The sequence below is a fragment of the Mobula hypostoma genome, chromosome 1 (genome assembly GCF_963921235.1).
Source record: "Mobula hypostoma chromosome 1, sMobHyp1.1, whole genome shotgun sequence".
In the NCBI taxonomy this organism is placed as follows: domain Eukaryota; kingdom Metazoa; phylum Chordata; class Chondrichthyes; order Myliobatiformes; family Myliobatidae; genus Mobula; species Mobula hypostoma.
Window position 1 is genome coordinate 256,032,742 of NC_086097.1, and position 19,978 is coordinate 256,052,719.

Genomic DNA, 19,978 nt, shown 5'->3' on the forward strand with positions numbered 1-19,978 from the left:
AACTCCAGGGAATACAGCCCAAGAGCTGCCAGACATTCCTCATACAGTAACTCTTTCATTCCTGGAATCATTCTATTGAATCTTCTCTGAACCCTCTCCAATGTCAGTATATCCTTTCTAAAACAAGGAGCCCAAAACTGCACACAATACTCCAAGGGTGGTCTCACGAGTGCCTGATAGAGCCTCAACATCACATCCCTGCTCTTATATTCTATACCTCTACAAATGAATGCCAACATTGAACACAGAACATAGAATAGTACAGCACATTACAGGCCCTTCGGCCCACAACGTTCTGCCAACCCTCAAACCCTGCCTCCCATATAACCCCCCACCTTAAATTCCTCCATATACCTGTCTAGTAGTCTCTTAAACTTCACTAGTGTATCTGCCTCCACCACTGACTCAGGCAGTGCATTCCACGCACCAACCACTCTCTGAGTAAAAAACCTTCCTCTAATATCCCCCTTGAACTTCACACCCCTTACCTTAAAGCCATGTCCTCTTGTATTGAGCAGTGGTGCCCTGGGGAAGAGGCGCTGGCTATCCACTCTATCTATTCCTCTTATTATCTTGTACACCTCTATCAGGTCTCCTCTCATCCTCCTCCTCTCCAAAGAGTAAAGCCCTAGCTCCCTTAATCTCTCATCATACCCATAGTGCATTCATACCCATAGTCATAGTCATACTTTATTGATCCCGGGGGAAATTGATTTTCGTTACAGTTGCACCATAAAGAATAAATAGTAATAGAACCATGTAAAAGTTGCTGGTGAACGCAGCAGGCCAGGCAGCATCTCTAGGAAGAGGTGCAGTCGACGTTTCAGGCCGAGACCCTTCGTCAGGTCTCGGCCTGAAACGTCGACTGCACCTCTTCCTAGAGATGCTGCCTGGCCTGCTGCGTTCACCAGCAACTTTTATGTGTGTTGCTTGAATTTCCAGCATCTGCAGAATTCCTGTTGTTTGAGTAATAGAACTATAATAGTTAAATAGTAATATGTAAATTATGCCAGTAAATTATGAAATAAATCCAGAACCAGCCTATTGGCTCAGGGTGTCTGATCCTCCAAGGGAGGAGTTGTAAAGTTTGATGGCCACAGGCAGGAATGACTTCCTATGACGCTCTGTGTTGCATCTCAGTGGAATGAGTCTCTGGCTGAATGTACTCCTGTGCCCACTCAGTACATTCTGTAGTGGATGGGAAACATTGACCAAGATCGCATGCAACTTAGACAGCATCCTCTTTTCAGACACCACCGTGAGAGTCCAGTTCCATCCCCACAACATCACTGGCCTTACGGATGAGTTTGTTTATTCTGTTGGTGTCTGTTACCCTCAGCCTGCTGCCCCAGCACACAACAGCAAACATGATAGCACTGGCCACCACAGCACTTCCACGCACCAACCACTCACTGAGTAAAAAACCTTCCTCTAATATCCCCCTTGAACTTCCCACCCCTTACCTTAAAGTCATGTCCTCTTGTATTGAGCAGTGGAAGAGGCGCTGGCTATCCACTCTATCTATTCCTCTTAATATCTTGTATACCTCTATCATATCTCCTCTCATCCTCTTTCTCTCCAAAGAGTAAAGCCCTAGCTCCCTTAATCTCTCATCATAATCCATGCTCTCTAAACCAGACAGCATCCTGGTAAATCTCCTCTGTACTCTTTCCAATGCTTCCACATCCTTCCTATAGTGAGGCGACCAGAACTGGACACAGTACTCCAAGTGTGGCCTAACCAGAGTTTTATAGAACTGCATCATTACCTCGCATCTCTTAAACTCTATCTCTCGACTTATGAAAGCCAACACTCCATAAGCTTTCTTAACTACCCTATCTGCCTGTGAGGGAACTTTCAGGGATCTGTGGACATGTACCCCCAGATCCCTCTGCTCCTCCACACTGCCAAGTATCCTGCCATTTACTTTGTACTCTGCCTTGGAGTTTGTCCTTCCAAAGTGTACCACCTCACACTTCTCTGGGTTGAACTCCATCTACCACTTTTCAGCCCACTTCTGCATTTGCCTTCTTCACCACTGACTCAACCTGGAGGTTAACCTGCACAAGGACTCCCAAGTCCCTTTGCATCTCTGCATTTTGAATTCTCTCTCCATCTAAATAATAGTCTGCCCGTTTATTTCTTCCACCAAAGTGCATGGCCATACACTTTCCAACATTGTATTTCATTTGCTCATTCCCCTAAACTTCTAAGTCTCTCTGTTTCCTCAACACTACCCACTCCTCCACCTATCTTTGTATCATCAGCAAACTTAGCCAGAAATCCATTAATCCCATAGTCCAAATCATTGACAAAAAGCAAAAAGCAGCAGTCCCAACACCAAACTCTGTGAAACTCCACTGGTAACCGGCAGCCAGCCAGAACAGAATCCCTTTATTCCCACTCTCTGCTTTCTGCTGATCAGCCAATGCTCCACTCATGCTTCCCTGTAAATCCATGTGCTCTTATCTTGCTAAGCACCTTCCTGTGCGGGCACCTTGTCAAAGGCTTATTGAAAATCCAAGTACACCACATCCACTGCATCTCCTTTGTCTACCCTGATTGTAATTTCCTAAAAAAATTGCAATAAGTTTGTCAGGCAGGATTTTCCTTTCAGGAAACCACGCTGGCTTTGGCCTATCTTGTCATGTGCCTCCAGTTACTCTGTAATCTCATCACTAACAATCGATTCCAACAACTTCCCAACCACTGATGTCAGGCTGACAGGTCTCTGGTTTCCTTTCTGCTGCCTCCCACTCTTCTTAAATAGCAGAGTAGCATTTGCAATTTTTCATTTTCTCCTTCCTACTTAGTTTCCTTCTGCAAATTTTTAAAAGCTTCCTAATCCTCCGTGTTGCCACGAGCTCTGGCTTCATTGTATGCCCTCTCTTTTGCTTTTACATTGGCTCTGACCACTTGTCAGCCACGCTAGTGTCCTTCTTCCACTTGCAAATTTCTTCTTATTTGGAATACATAGCACAAACGTATGGATTAAGTTAGATCAGCTCGAAGAGTTTAAAAGGAGACAGTTTTTCTTCAGCGGTTTGGTCGAGGGACGACTGCGCAAGTGCATGGACGTTAGCGAGTTAGACCAGCGCGAAGAGTTTAAAAGGAGACAGCTTTATAGAGCGGGCATACAAGGAGCGGGCGACGGAGTACAGGGAATCAGCATAGGAGGGCTTTGTCTCAACGGGGCTTCAGCGATAATGGGTCAAGGCCAGGTAGCTTGTCTGTGAAGAATAGAAATGGGAAGTATGTGCGTGAGGCTGGTGTTCTGTACTGGGTGTCAGATGTGGGAAGTCCGGGAGACTCCCAGCCTCCCGGACGGCCACATCTGCACCAAGTGTGCCGAGCTGCAGTTCCTTACGGGCTGGGTTAGGGAACTGGAGATGCAGCTCGATGACTTTCGTCTGGTCAGGGAAAGTGAGGAGGTGATAGAGAGGAGCCAGACGAAAGTAGTCACATAGGGGTCTTGGGAGACAGAAAAGTGGGTAACAGTCAGGAGAGGGAAGGGTAAGAGTCAGAGTACCCCTGTGGCTGTTCCCCTTAATAATAAGTACTCCTGTTTGAGTACTGTTGGGGGTGACGGCTTACCTGGCGGAAGCAACAGTGGTCGTGCCTCTGGCACAGAGTCTGGCCCTGTGCCTCAGAAGGGTAGGGCAAGGAAGAAGGCAGTAGTAATAGGGTCTCTATAGTTAAGGGGTCAGGCAGGCGATTCTGTGGACACAGGAAAGAAACACGAATGGTAGTTTGCCTCCCTGGTGCCAGGGTCTGGGATGTTTCTGATTGCGTACACAATATCCTGAAGTGGGAAGGAGAACAGCCAGAGGTCGTGGTACATATTGGTACCAACGACATGGGCAGGAAAAGGGAGGAGGTCCTGAAAACAGACTACAGGGAGTTAGGAAGGAAGTTGAGAAGCAGGACCTCAAAGGTAGTAATCTCGGAATTACTGCCTGTGCCACATGACAGTGAGTAGAGGAATAGAGTGAGGTGGAGGATAAATGCGTGGCTGAGGGATTGGAGCAGGGGCAGGGATTCAGATTTCTGGATCATTGGGACCTCTTTTGGGGCAGGAGTGACCTGTACAAAAAGAACAGGTTGCACTTGAATCCGAGGGGTGCCAATATCCTGGCAGGGAGGTTTGCTAAGGCGAATGGGGGGAGCTTAAACTAGAATCGCTGGGGTGGGGTTTGGAACTGAACTGAAGAGATAGAGAAAGGCTGGCTCACAAATAGAGAAAGCATGGTGACAGTGCGAGAGGGAGCATAGGCATGTGATAGAGAAAGGATCCGCTCAGACTGATATTTGAGATGTGTCTATTTTAATGCAAGAAGCATCATAAACAAAGTGGATGAGCTTAGAGTGTGGATCAGTACTTAGAGCTATGATGTTGTGACCACTACAGAGACTTGGATGACTCAGGGACAGGAATGATTACTTAGACTGCCAGGCTTTAGATGTTTCAGAAAGGACAGGGAAGGAGGCAAAAGAGATGGGGGAATGGCACTGCTGATCAGAGATAGTGTCACGGCTGCAGAAAAGGAGGAAGTCAAGGAGGGATTGTCTCCTGAGTCTTTGTGGGTGGAAGATAGGAACAAGAAGGGGTCAATAACTCCACTAGGTGTTTTTTCTGGTATTAGGAAAGGAACCTGGTCAGGTGTCAGATCTCTCAGAGAAAGAGCATTATGGAGATAGTGATCTCCTTTATCATAGTATTGGAGAGAGATAGGAACAGACAAGTTATGAAAGCATTTAATTGGAGTTAGGGGAAATACGAAACTATCAGGCAGGAACTTGGAAGCATTAATTTGGAACAGATGTTCTCAGGTAAATGTACAGCAGAAATGTGACAAATGTTCAGGGATTATTTGTTTGGAGTTCTGCATAGGTACGTTCCAATGAGGCAGGGAAAGGATGGTACGGTACAGGAACCGTGGTGTACAAAGGCAGTTGTAAATCTAGTCAAGAAGAAAAGAAAAGCTTATAGAACACAGAACATAGAATAGTACAGCACATTACAGGCCCTTCGGACCACAATGTTGTGCCGGCCCTCAAACCTTGCCTCCCATATTTCCCCCCCCCACCTTAAATTCCTCCATATACCTGTCTAGTAGTCTCTTAAACTTCACTAGTGTATCTGCCTCCACCACTGACTCAGGCAGTGCATTCCACGCACCAACCACTCTCTGAGTAAAAAACCTTCCTCTAATATCCCCCTTGAACTTCACACCCCTTACCTTAAAGCCATGTCCTCTTGTATTGAGCAGTGGTGCCCTGGGGAAGAGGCGCTGGCTATCCACTCTATCTATTCCTCTTATTATCTTGTACACCTCTATCAGGTCTCCTCTCATCCTCCTCCTCTCCAAAGAGTAAAGCCCTAGCTCCCTTAATCTCTCATCATAATCCATACTCTCTAAACCAGGCAGCATCCTGGTAAATCTCCTCTGTACTCTTTCCAATGCTTCCACATCCTTCCTACAGTGAGGCGACCAGAACTGGACACAGTACTCCAAGTGTGGCCTAACCAGAGTTTTGTAGAGCTTCATCTTTACATCGTGACTCTCAAACTCTATCCCTCGACTTATGAAAGCTAACACCCCATAAGCTTTCTTAACTACCCTATCTACCTGTGAGGCAACTTTCAGGGATCTGTGGACATGTACTCCCAGATCCCTCTGCTCCTCCACACTACCAAGTATCCTGCCATTTACTTTGTACTCTGCCTTGGAGTTTGTCCTTCCAAAGTGTACCACCTCACACTTCTCCGGGTTGAACTCCATCTACCACTTCTCAGCCCACTTCTGCATCCTATCTCTCTGCAATCTTCGACAATCCTCTACGCTATCTACAACACCACCAACCTTTGGGTCGTCTGCAAACTTGCCAACCCACCCTTCTACCCCCACATCCAAGTCATTAATAAAAATCACAAAAAGTAGAGGTCCCAGAACAGATCCTTGTGGGACACCACTAGTCACAATCCTCCAATCTGAATGTACTCCTTCCACCACGACCCTCTGCCTTCTGCAGGCAAGCCAATTCTGAATCCACCTGGCCAAACTTCCCTGGATCCCATACCTTCAGACTTTCTGAATAAGCCTATCGTTTGGAACCTTGTCAAATGCCTTACTAAAATCCATATAGATCACATCCACTGCACTACCCTCAACTATATGCCTGGTCACCTCCTCAAAGAACTCTATCAGGCTTGTTAGACACGATCTGCCCTTCACAAAGCCATGCTGACTGTCCCTGATCAGACCAGGATTCTCTAAATGCCCATAGATTCTATCTCTAAGAATCTTTTCCAACAGCTTTCCCACCACAGACGTAAGACTCACTGGTCTATAATTACCCGGACTATCCCTACTACCTTTTTTGAACAAGGGGACAACATTCGCCACCCTCCAATCCTCCGGTACCATTCCCGTGGACAACGAGGACATAAAGATCCTAGCCAGAGGCTCAGCAATCTCTTCCCTCGCCTCATGGAGCAGCCTGGGGAATATTCCGTCAGGCCCCGGGGACTTATCCGTCCTAATGTATTTTAGCAACTCCAACACCTCCTCTCCCTTAATATCAACATGCTCCAGAACATCAACCTCACTCATATTGTCCTCACCATCATCAAGTTCCCTCTCATTGGTGAATACTGAAGAGACATATTCATTGAGGACCTCGCTCACTTCCACAGCCTCCAGGCACATCTTCCCACCTTTATCTCTAATCCGTCCTACCTTCACTCCTGTCATCCTTTTTTCTTCACATAATTGAAGGATGCCTTGGGGTTTTCCTTTACCCTACTCGCCAAGGCCTTCTCATGCCCCCTTCTTGCTCTTCTCAGCCCCTTCTTAAGCTTTCTTGCTTCCCTATATTCTTCAATAGACCCATCTGATCCTTTCTTCCTAAACCTCATGTATGCTGCCTTCTTCCACCCCACTAGATTTTCCACCTCACTTGTCACCCATGATTCCTTCACCCTACCATTCTTTATCTTCCTCACTGGGACAAATTTATCTCTCACATCCTGCAAGAGATCTTTAAACATCGACCACATGTCCATAGTACATTTCCCTGCAAAAACATCATCCCAATTCACACCCGCAAGTCCTAGCCTTATAGCCTCGTAATTTGCCCTCCCCCAATTAAAAATTTTCCTGTCCTCTCTGATTCTATCCTTTTCCATTATTAAAAATACAGTGACTAAATTTAAAATAATGTCTGAGTTATTTAGAGGAACACCTCTGTTACAACTGAATTAAAAACAAACAACTTTAAAATGGGGAAGATGTTGTTTTTCAGTTTGGATGTCCATGCAGAGATATTTCTGTGCCTCACACCAGATGGTAGACGTTTGAACAGATGAATACTTGGGTGGGAAGAATACATCATGATTTTGCGAGCCCACCACAGGCATTGATGGGTTCCATATCTGGTAGCTGTGTCCCAATGTTCTGTGCAGTCCTGATCACTGACTGACGTGCTTTCTGGTCAAACCTGTTGCAGCTAGTGTACCATTCTGTCATGCCAAGTAGGTCAGTAAGCTCGCAATTAAACATTAATAAAGGTTTACCAGCAGGTTTGTTTTCTTTAAACTCCTAAGGTAGTATTAGTGTTGCTGAACCTTCCCTAATATCAAGGAGGTGTTGGTGGTCCAAGAGAGCTCCTAGGTGATATTCATTCTCACCAACTTAAAGCTGGAAACCCTTTCCACTGGTCCACTGTTTGACTAGTGGAGCGTGCTCATACCTTCTTGATTTCCTGAAGTTGTTAATCATTTGGTTTTTTTTACGTTGAGTGGAAGGTTATGGTTACTGCACCATTCAGACAATTTCTTCACCTCCTCTCTGTATGCTGTTTCATTTTTATTTGTGATTAGTCCAATCTCTGTGGTTTTGTCTGCAAATGTGATGCTGGAGTTGGTGGATAGGCAGGGGCACGGTCATGGATGAAAAGAGTGTAAACGGGTGGGCTCAGTACACATCCCTGCGGTGCACCTGTGTTCAGGGTCAGGGAGGTGGATGTGTACTTGCCTTGTCTGACTGTCTGGGTGCAAATGGAAAAGTCCAGAATCCAGTTGCAAATTGATGTATTGAGTCCCAGATTGGGTAGTTGAACAGTACACCTGTTGGAGACTATGGTGTTGAAGGCAGAAATGCAGTTGATAAAAAGAATTCAGGCATAGGTGTCCTTATGCTCCAGGTGTTCCAGTGTGATGTGGACAGCAATGGAGATAGCATCCTTGGTTGATCTGTTTGCCATGTAGGCAAACTAGGTCTGATCCAGAGTAGCAGGAATTGCCTTCTTAATGTGGGACATAACCAGTCTCTCCAGGTACTGGTGGACTATGGGGGTGAGTGCAACCGGTGTGTAGAGTTGAGCATTGCTACTGCTGATTGCTTTGGGATTGGTGTGATGGTTGATGTTTTGAAGCATGCAACGAGCACAGCAAGGGATAGAGAGAGGTTATATATTTCAGTAAAAACCTCTGTCAACTGGTCAGCACAGTCCTTGTGGACACGCCCGGATATGCCATCTGGTCCAGCAGCTGTGTGTGTGTTGATACTGCAGAGAGTACGTCTCACCTCGTGTGTGTTCAGTTTCAGTGCTGTGTCCTCCTCAGGTGTCAATGCCTTCATCACTGGTCCGTTATTGTCCCTGTCAAACCGAGCAAAGAAGTTGTTTAGCTTCTTGGCTGATGTGGCATCGCTGTTTGCAGGGCAGGAGATCTTTCCTTCAGAGCCAGTGATGGATCTGATGCCTTCCCACACACGTTGGGGGCTGGTGCATTATTGAAGTGTTCTTTATCTGTTGTTTGTATTTGTACTTGGCAGGTTTAATGCCTCTTTTAAGGTTTAGACCATAAGATGTAGGAGCAGAATTGGACCACTTGGTCCATCGAGTCTGCTCCACCATTTCATCATGGCTGATCCGTTTTCCCTTTCAGCCCCAATCTTCTGCCTTCTCCCCATATCCCTTTATGCCCTGACGAATCAAGACTCTATCAACTTCTGCCTTAAATACACATAAAGACTTGGCCTCCACAGCTGCCTGTGGCAAAGAATTCTCATTTGCATTCTAAAAGGACGCTTCTCTTTTCTGAGGCTGTGTCCTTTGTTCTTAGACTCTCCTACTATAGAAAACATACTCTCCACAACAACTCAATCAAGGCCTTTCACCATTCGATAAGTTTCAACGAGGTCACCCGTCATTCTTCTGAATTCTAGTGAATACAGCCCAGAGCTGCTGGCATACACTTTGATAAGTGTATTCATATGACAAACAATCAATCCTGGAATCATTTTTGTGAACTTCTTTTGAGCCTTTCCAGTTTCAGAACATCCTTTCGAAGATAAGGGGCCCAAAATGGCTCACAATACTCCAAGTGAGGTCTCACCAGTGCTTTATAACGTCGCAACATTACATCCTTGCTTTTATATTCTAGTCCCTCTTGAAATGAATGCTAATATTGCACTTGCCTTCCTAACCACAGACTCAACCTGGAAATTAACCTTTAGAGAATCCTGCACATGGACTCCCAAGTCCCTTTGTGATGATAGTAAGTAAAACTTTCCCAAAAACACATTCAAACTGCCTCTTCCCCCCCACCTCCACACACAGATGTTGGTCATAGTTCTGTGATGGTATTGGATTGCTGTCTGCAAACTTCTAAACTCAAAAGGTGACTTTAATCCCTATACCATAGAGATATCTATGGGTATCCTCAATATACGGAGGTTATACTGTATTCACCCACTCTTCAAAGACTAGCTTGCTTCCCTGTCTAGTCTCTGTGGTGATGCTTGAATGGCAAATTCCCCACCCTTTTATGAAGGCGGAGATCCATCTGGCTAACAAAGTAGTTTAAAGAGCTATGTTATTTTTAATGATACATGTTTAAATTTGGATGAATAATTCTTAACACACATTTAACATACACAGGGGATTTCTAATTTATAAAAGATTTCAGAATTACAAAATATTTACAAACTACAATAGATTTCCAAACACAGGTACAACTAGAAACATAGAAACATATAAAAACTACAGCACAATACAGGCCCTTCGGCCCACAAAGTTGTGCCTAACATGTCCCTAACTTAGAAATTACTAGGTTTACCCATACCCCTGTATTTTTCTAAGCTCCATATACCTATCCAAAATTCTCTTAAAAGACCCTATCATATCTGCCTCCACCACCGTTGCCAGCAGCCCATTCCACGCACTCACCACTCTCTGCCTTACAGCCTCATAATTTGCCCTTCCCCAGTCAAAAATTTTCCTGTCCTCTCTGATTCTATCCTTTTCCATGATAATGCTAAAGGCCAGGGAGCGGTGGTCACTGTCCCCCAGATGCTCACCCACTGAGAGATCTGTGACCTGACCCGGTTCATTACCTAGTACTAGATCTAGTATGGCATTCCCCTTAGTTGGCCTGTCCATATACTGTGACAGGAATCCGTCCTGGACACACTTAACAAACTCGACCTGCCCTTGACAAAGCCATGCTGACTATTCCTAATCATATCATACCTCTCCAAATGTTCATAAATCCTGCCTCTCAGGATCTTCTCCATCAACTTACCAACCACTGAAGTAAGACTAACTGGTCTATAATTTCCTGGGCTATCTCTACTTCCTTTCTTAAATAAGGGAACAACATCCACAACCCTCCCATCCTCCAGAACTTCTCCCATCCCCATTGATGATGCAAAGATCATCGCCAGAAGCTCAGCAATCTCCTCCCTCGCCTCCCACAGTAGCCTGAGGTACATCTCATCCGGTCCCGGCGACTTATGCAACTTGATGCTTTCCAAAAGCTCCAGCATATCCTCTTTCTTAATATCTACATACTCAAGCTTTTCAGTTCGCTGCAAGTCATCACTGCAATCACCAAGTTCCTTTTCCGTAGTGAATACTAAAGTAAAGTATTCATTAAGTACCTCTATTATTTCCTCCGGTTCCAAACACACTTTCCCACTGTCACACTTGATAGGTCCTATTCTTTCACGTTTTATCCTCTTGCTCTTCACATTAAATAGGCTAGGCGTGAGGAGGTTAGTTCACAACAGGGGGATGGGAACAAGTGCAGAGAGACAGAGGGGTGTAAAGTGAGGGTAGAAGCAAAAAGTACTAAGGAGAAAAGGAAAAGTGGCAGGCCGACAAATCCAGGGCAAGCATTAAAAAGGGCCACTTTTCAACATAATTGTATAAGGGCTAAGAGAGTTGTAAAAGAGCGCCTGAAGGCTTTGTGTGTCAATGCAAGGAGCATTCGTAATAAGGTGGATGAATTGAAAGTGCAGATTGTTATTAACGATTATGATATAGTTGGGATCACAGAGACATGGCTCCAGGGTGACCAAGGATATTCAATATTCAGGAGGGATAGACATGAAGGAAGGGGAAGTGGGGTGGCGTTGCTGGTTAAAGAAGAGATTAACGCAATAGAAAGGAAGGACATAAGCCGGGAAGATGTGGAATCGATATGGGTAGAGCTGCGTAACACTAAGGGGCAGAAGACGCTGGTGGGAGTTGTGTACAGGCCACCTAACAGTAGTAGTGAGATCGGAGATGGTACTAAACAGGAAATTAGAAATGTGTGCAATAAAGGAACAGCAGTTATAATGGGTGACTTCAATCTACATGTAGATTGGGTGAACCAAATTGGTAAAGGTGCTGAGGAAGAGGATTTCTTGGAATGTATGCGGGATGGTTTTTTGAACCAACATGTCGAGGAACCAACGAGAGAGCAGGCTATTCTGGACTGGGTATTGAGCAATGAGGAAGGGTTAATTAGCAATCTTGTCGTGAGAGGCCCCTTGGGTAAGAGAGACCATAATATGGTGGAATTCTTCATTAAGATGGAGAGTGACATAGTTAATTCAGAAACAAAGGTTCTGAACTTAAAGAGGGGTAACTTTGAAGGTATGAGACGTGAATTAGCTAAGATAGACTGGCAAATGACACTTAAAGGATTGACGGTGGATATGCAATGGCAAGCATTTAAAGGTTGCATGGATGAACTACAACAATTGTTCATCCCAGTTTGGCAAAAGAATAAATCAAGGAAGGTAGTGCACCCGTGGCTGACAAGAGAAATTAGGGATAGTATCAATTCCAAAGAAGAAGCATACAAATTAGCCAGAGAAAGTGGCTCACCTGAGGACTGGGAGAAATTCAGAGTTCAGCAGAGGAGGACAAAGGGCTTAATTAGGAAGGGGAAAAAAGATTATGAGAGAAAACTGGCAGGGAACATCAAAACGGACCGTAAAAGTTTTTATAGATATGTAAAAAGGAAAAGACTGGTAAAGACAAATGTAGGTCCCCTGCAGACAGAAACAGGTGAATTGATTATGGGGAGCAAGGACATGGCAGACCAATTGAATAATTACTTTGGTTCTGTCTTCACTAAGGAGGACATAAATAATCTTCCAGAAATAGTAGGGGACAGAGGGTCCAGTGAGATGGAGGAACTGAGCGAAATACATGTTAGTAGGGAAGTGGTGTTAGGCAAATTGAAGGGATTGAAGGCAGATAAATCCTCAGGGCCAGATGGTCTGCATCCTAGAGTGCTTAAGGAAGTAGCCCAAGAAATAGTGGATGCATTAGTGATAATTTTTCAAAACTCGTTAGATTCTGGACTAGTTCCTGAGGATTGGAGGGTGGCTAATGTAACCCCACTTTTTAAAAAAGGAGGGAGAGAGAAACCGGGGAATTATAGACCGGTAGCCTAACGTCGGTGGTGGGGAAACTGCTGGAGTCAGTTATCAAGGATGTGATAACAGCACATTTGGAAAGCGGTGAAATGATCGGACAAAGACAGCATGGATTTGTGAAAGGAAAATCATGTCTGACGAATCTCATAGAATTTTTTGAGGATGTAACTAGTAGAGTGGATAGGGGAGAACCAGTGGATGTGGTATATTTGGATTTTCAAAAGGTTTTTGACAAGGTCCCACACAGGAGATTAGTGTGCAAACTTAAAGCACACGGTATTGGGAGTAAGGTATTGGTGTGGGTGGAGAATTGGTTAGCAGACAGGAAGCAAAGTGTGGGAATAAATGGGACCTTTTCAGAATGGCAGGCGGTGACTAGTGGGGTACCACAAGGCTCAGTGCTGGGACCCCAGTTGTTTACAATATATATTAATGACTTGGATGAGGGAATTAAATGCAGCATCTCCAAGTTTGCGGATGACACGAAGCTGGGTGGCAGTGTTAGCTGTGAGGAGGATGCTAAGAGGATGCAGAGTGACTTGGATAGGTTGGGTGAGTGGGCAAATTCATGGCAGATGCAATTTAATGTGGATAAATGTGAAGTTATCCACTTTGGTGGCAAAAATAGGAAAACAGATTATTATCTGAATGGTGGCCGATTAGGAAAAGGGGAGGTGCAACGAGACCTGGGTGAAAGGGTAGGTGCAACGAGACCTGGGTGTCATTATACACCAGTCATTGAAAGTGGGCATGCAGGTACAGCAGGCGGTGAAAAAGGCGAATGGTATGCTGGCATTTATAGCGAGAGGATTCGAGTACACGAGCAGGGAGGTACTACTGCAGTTGTACAAGGCCTTGGTGAGACCACACCTGGAGTATTGTGTGCAGTTTTGGTCCCCTAATCTGAGGAAAGACATCCTTGCCATAGAGGGAGTACAAAGAAGGTTCACCAGATTGATTCCTGGGTTGGCAGGACTTTCATATGAAGAAAGACTGGATGAACTGGGCTTGTACTCGTTGGAATTTAGAAGATTGAGGGGGGATCTGATTGAAACGTATAAGATCCTAAAGGGATTAGACAGGCTAGATGCAGGAAGATTGTTCCCGATGTTGGGGAAGTCCAGAACGAGGGGCCACAGTTTGAGGATAGAGGGGAAGCCTTTTAGGACCGAGATTAGGAAAAACTTCTTCACACAGAGAGTGGTGAATCTGTGGAATTCTCTGCCACAGGAAACAGTTGAGGCCAGTTCATTGGCTATATTTAAGAGGGAGTTAGATATGGCCCTTGTGGCTACGGGGATCAGGGGGTATGGAGGGAAGGCTGGGGCGGGGTTCTGAGTTGGATGATCAGCCATGATCATAATAAATGGCGGTGCAGGCTCGAAGGGCCAAATGGCCTACTCCTGCACCTATTTTCTATGTTTCTACGTTTCTATACTTGTCGAATGCCTTGGGGTTTCCTTAATCCTGCACGCCAAGGCCTTCTCATGGCCCTTTCTGGCTCTCCTAATTTCCTTCTTAAGCTCCTTCCTGTTAGCCTTATAATCTTCTAGATCTCTAACATTACCTAGTTCTCTAAAGTTTTTGTAAACTTCTCTTTTCTTCTTGACTAGATTTGCTACTGCCTTTGTACACCATGGTTCCTGTACCCTACCGTAACTTCCCTGCCTCATTGGAATGTACCTATGCAGAACTCCACACAAATATCCCCTGAATATTTGCCACATTTCTTCCGTACCTTGCCTTGAGAACATCTGTTCCCAATTTAAGCTTCCAAGTTCTTACCTGATAGCCTCATAATTCCCCTTACTCCATTTAAACGCTTTTCTAACTTGCCTCTTCCTATCTCTCTCCAATGCTATTGTAAAGGAGATAGAATTGTGATCACCATCTCCAAAATGCTCTCCCATTGAGAGATCTGACACCTGACCAGGTTCATTTCACAATACCAAATCAAGTACAGTCTCTCCTCTTGTAGGCTTATCTACATATTGTGTCAAGAAACCTTCCTGAACAAACTCCACCCCATCTAAACCCCTTGCTCTAGGGAGATGCCAATTGATATTTGGGAAATTAAAATCTCCCACCACGACAACTCTGTTATTCTTACACCTTTCCAGGATCTGTTTCCCTATCTGCTCCCCGATAACCCTGTTACTATTGGGCGGCCTGTAAAAAACACCCAGTAAAATTACTGACCCTTTCCTGTTCCTAACTTCCACCCACAGGGACACTGTAGACAATCTCTTCATGACGTCCACCTTTTCTGCAGCCGTGACACTATCTCTGATCAACAGTACCATGCCCCCACCTCTTTTTCCTCCCTCCCTGGTCCTTCTGAAACATTTAAAACCCAGCACTTGAAGTAACCATTCCTGTCCTTGAGCCATCCAAGTCTCTGTAATGGCTCCAAGTACGGTTCCACGCTCTAAGCTCATCCGCTTTGTTCACAAAGACTGGATCGACTAGGCTTATACTCATTGGAATTTAGAGGATTGAGGGGGGATCTTATTGAAACATATCAAATCCTAAAGGGATTGGACAGGCTAGATGCAGGAAGATTGTTCCCGATGTTGGGTAAGTCCAGAACGAGGGGTCACAGTTTGAGAGTAAAGGGGAAGCCTTGTAGGACCGAGATGAGGAAAAACGTCTTCACACAGAGAGTGGCGAATCTGTGGAATTCTCTGCCACAGGAAACAGTTGAGGCCAGTTCATTGGCTATATTTAAGAGGGAGTTAGATATGGCCCTTGTGGCTAAAGGGATCAGGGGGTATGGAGGGAAGGCTGGTACAGGGTTCTGAGTTGGATGATCAGCCACGATCATACCGAATGGCGGTGCAAGCTCGAAGGGATGAATGGCCTACTCCTGCACCTGTTTTCTATGTTTCTATGTTTCTACAATACTCCTTGCGTTAAAATAGACACATCTCAAACCTTTGGTCTGAGCACGTCCCTTCTCTATCACCTGCCTATCCTCCCTCCCACACTGTCTCCAAGCTTTCTTTATTTGTGAGCCAACCGCCTCTTTCCCCAGTCTCCTCAGTTCGGTTCCCACACCCCCCAACAATTCTAGTTTAAACTCTCCCCAGTAGCCTTAGCAAATCTCTCCACCAGGATATTGGTCCCCCTGGGATTTCAGTGCAACCCGTCCTTTTTGTACAGGTCACACCTGCCCCAGAAGAGGTCCCAATGATCCAGAAATCTGAATCCCTGCCCCCTGCTCCAATCCCTCAGCCACGCATTTATCCTCCACCTCATTCTATTCCTTTTCTCACTGTCACATGGCAGGCAGTAATCCCCAGATTACCACCTTTGCGGTCCTGCTTCTCAACTTCCTTCCTAACTCCCTGTAGTCTGTTTTCAGGACCTCTTCCTTTTTCCTACCTATGACATTGGTACCAATATGTACCATGACCTCTGGCTGTTCTTCCTCCCACTGCAGGATATTGTGGACGCGATCTGAAACATCCCTGACCCTGGCACCTGCCTTTCTCTTCCTTTCCCTACTCTTCTGAGCTACAGGGTCGGACTCTGTGCCGGAGGCACGGCCACTGTCGCTTTTCCCGGGTAGGCTGTCCCCCACAACAGTACTCAAACAGGAGTACTTATTGTTCAGGGGGGACAGCCACAGGGGTACTCTCTAGTACCTGACTCTTCCCCTTCCCTCTCCTGACTGTTACCCACTTGTCTGTCTCCCATGGCCCCGGTGTGACCACCTGCCTATAACTCCTTTCTATCACCTCCTCACTCTCCCTGATCTGATGAAGGACATTGAGCTGCATCTCCAGTTCCCTAACTCGGTCCCTTAGGAGCTGCAGCTCGACACACCATGCGCAGATATGGCCGTCCGGGAGGCTGGGAGAATCCAGGACTTCCCACATCTGACACCGAGCACAGAACACCGGCCTCACATACATATTTCCTTTCTGCAATTAACACAGGTAAACCTACCTCGCCTCGTCCCGTTACCGCCTAAGCCCATTGAGCTAAAGCCCTATCACTCTGCTACCCCCTCACCCCACTGCCCACTCCGAATGCTGCCCGCTAGATATGTCGGTCTTCTTTTTAAACTTTTCCCGCTCTACTGGCTGACTTCACATGCCTGCGTGATCAACACGTTTATGTGAGAAGATAAAAAAACGATGAAAAAAGTAACTTCAGAACTGCCAAATAAATATTTTTTTCTAAAGTCTAAATCAATTCAGCATTTGGAAGCATAAAAATCTCTACTTTGAGACTACTCACTGTGACAATCTTAATTTGACATCTGATACATTGTACTGCCCCTGAAATGGATGGCTGCAAGAGAAAAAAATGCGAAATTTTAAAGAATCATCTCCTGCAATTCATTTATGCTGTCTAAATCAGATGCAGATACTTTCAACTTAATTATCCTTAGGAACACTAATTTGGCTCTGACATAATCAAAAATTCATATTTTATTAATTTATTAAAAGCTTTGTTTAATATTTTTCAAGTATGAACTCATTTAAAACCCATTGCCACATTCATTTCAGAGTCTGTTGCAGATTTTGAATAAGCAAAATTGAAGATTTCTAAATTAAACACAATTTAATTTCCTGGTAATATTTCTGGTAATACGAGAGACAATGCAGAAATCAGAGATACACGGCAACTTGGGAGTCCTTGAGCAGGATTCTTTCAAGGTTAACTTGCAGGTTGAGTCAGTAGAAAGAAAGGCGAACACAATATTAGCATTCATTTCTAGTGGATTAGAAAACAAAAGCAAGGATGTATTGCTGAGCTTTATAAGGCTTTTGTCAAACAACACTTGGAGTACGAAGAGCAGCTTGGGCCCTTTATCCAAGAAAAGATGTGCTGGCATTGGAGAGAGTCCAGAAGAGATTCACAAGAATGATCCTGGGAATGACAGAGTTAATGTATGATGAGCATTGAATGGCTCTGGGTCTGTACTTGTGAGAGTTTAGAAGAATTGGGGTGAATCATTGTGGATAGAGCTAAGGAACTGCAAGGGTAAAAAAAAAACCCTGATGGGACTTACATACAGATTCCTAAACAGTAGCAAGGATGTGGTCTACAAATACAACATGAGACAGAAAATGCATGTCAAAAGGGCAATGTTACAATAGTCACGAGGGGATTTCAATATGCAAGTAGATTGGGAAAATCAGGTTGTGCTGGATTACAAGAGGAAGAATTTTCAGAATGCCTACAAGAGCAACAATTAGTGGGAAGTTAGATAAATGGGAAGCTTTTAAAAACCAACAAAAAGCAAAAAAAATTCATTAAGAAGGCAAAGATGGAATATGAAATTAAGCTAGCCAATAATATTAAAGAGGATACCAGAAGTTTCTTCAGATATACAAAGTGTAAAAGAGAGGTGAGAATGGACATCAGATCACTGGAAAATGATGTTGGAGAGATTGTAATAGGGACAAGGAAATGGCAGATGAACTGAATAAGTATTTTCCAACAATCTTCACTGTGGAAGACACTTTCACCAAGGATCTGAAAGAGATGGCCGAAGAGATTATAGCTCCCCCTCAACAATAAGTACTCCATTTTGAGCACTGTTGGGTGGGGGAAGGAATGACCTACCTGAAGGGAAGGCAGTGGATATTGTCTACATGGACTTCAGTAAGGTCTTTGACAAGGTCCCGCATGGGAGGTTAGTTAGGAAAATTCAGTCGCTAGGTATATATGGAGAGGTGGTAAATTGGGTCAGACATTGGCTCAATGGAAGAAAGTGGTAGTAGAGAATTGCTTCCCCGAGTGGAGGCCTGTGACTAGTGGTGTGCCACAGGGATCAGTGCTGGGTCCATTGTTATTTGTCATCTATATCAATGATCTGGATGATAATGTGGTAAATTGGATCAGCAAATTTGCTGATGATACAAAGATTGGAGGTGTAGTAGACAGTGAGGAAGGTTTTCAGAGCCTGCAGAGGGACTTGGACCAGCTGGAAAAATGGGCTGAAAAATGGCAGATGGAGTTTAATACAGACAAGTGTGAGGTATTGCACGTTGGAAGGACAAACCAAGGTAGAACATACAGGGTTAATGGTAAGGCACTGAGGAGTGCAGTGGAACAGAGGGATCTGGGAATACAGATACAAAATTCCCTAAAAGTAGCATCACAGGTAGATAGGGTTGTAAAGAGAGCTTTTGGTACATTGGCCTTTATTAATCAAAGTATTGAGTATAAGAGCTGGAATGTTATGATGAGGTTGTATAAGGCATTGGTGAGGCCGAATCTGGAGTATTGTGTTCAGTTTTGGTCACCAAATTACAGGAATGATATTAATAAGGTTGAAAGAGTGCAGAGAAGGTTTACAAGGATGTTGCCGGGACTTGAGAAACTCAGTTACAGAGAAAGGTTGAATAGGTTAGGACTTTATTCCCTGGAGCGTAGAAGAATGAGGGGAGATTTGATAGAGGTATATAAAATTATGATGGGTATAGATAGAGTGAATGCAAGCAGGCTTTTTCCACCGAGGCAAAGGGAGAAAAAAAACAGAGGACATGGGTTAAGGGTGAGGGGGGAAAAGTTTAAAGGGAACATTAGGGGGGGCTTCTTCACACAGAGAGTTGTGGGAGTATAGAATGAGCTGCCAGACGAGGTGGTAAATGCGGTTTCTTTTTTAACATTTAAGAATAAATTGGACAGATACGTGGATGGGAGGTGTATGGAGGGATATGGTCCGTGTGCAGGTCAGTGGGACTAGGCAGAAAATGGTTCGGCACAGCCAAGAAGGGCCAAAAGGCCTGATTCTGTGCTGTACTTTCTATGGTTTCTATGGAAGCAACAGCTGCCATACCTCTGGTACTGACTCTGGCCCTGTGGCTCAGAAGGGGAGGGAACTGAAGAGTATGGCAGCAGTAACAGGGACTCTATAGTCAGGGGGACAGATAGACAATTCTGTGGCACAAAAAGGAAACACGGATGGTAGTTTACCTCCCAGATGCCAGGGCCTGAAATGTATCTGGATGCATCACAATATCCTGAAAAGGAAGGTGAGCAGCCAGGAGTTGTGATACATATTGGTACCAAAGACATAGGTAGAAAAAAGGAGAAGGTCCTGAAAAAAAAGAATAGAGGGAGTTAGGAAGGAATGTGAGAAGCAGGACCTCAAGGGTAGTAATCTTGGGATTGCTGCCTGTGCCATGCAACAGTGAGGATAGGAATAGACTGGGGTGGCAGATAAATGTGTGGTTGAAGAATTGGGGCAGAGGCAGGGATTCAGATTTCCGGATTAATTGGGACCACTCCTGGGACAG

At 44.8% G+C, this 19,978-nt stretch overlaps 1 protein-coding gene across 2 annotated transcripts in view; it reads right to left on the reverse strand.

Annotated features, from left to right (window-relative positions):
- Positions 1–19,978, reverse strand: part of avl9 (AVL9 homolog (S. cerevisiase)) — a 319,342-nt gene that overhangs the window by 31,706 nt on the left and 267,658 nt on the right. The window contains exons 14-15 of one of the 2 annotated variants that reach the window (XR_010020391.1): positions 16,965–17,018; positions 8,589–8,661 (exon numbers count right to left, since the gene is read on the reverse strand). Coding sequence is in view for 1 of the 2 variants with exons in the window: in XM_063067522.1 (XP_062923592.1) it covers positions 16,965–17,018 (54 nt within the window). In the remaining variant the exon portion in view is untranslated. The remainder of the gene's footprint in view (positions 1–8,588; positions 8,662–16,964; positions 17,019–19,978) is intronic. The other variant, XM_063067522.1, reaches the window with a different exon arrangement.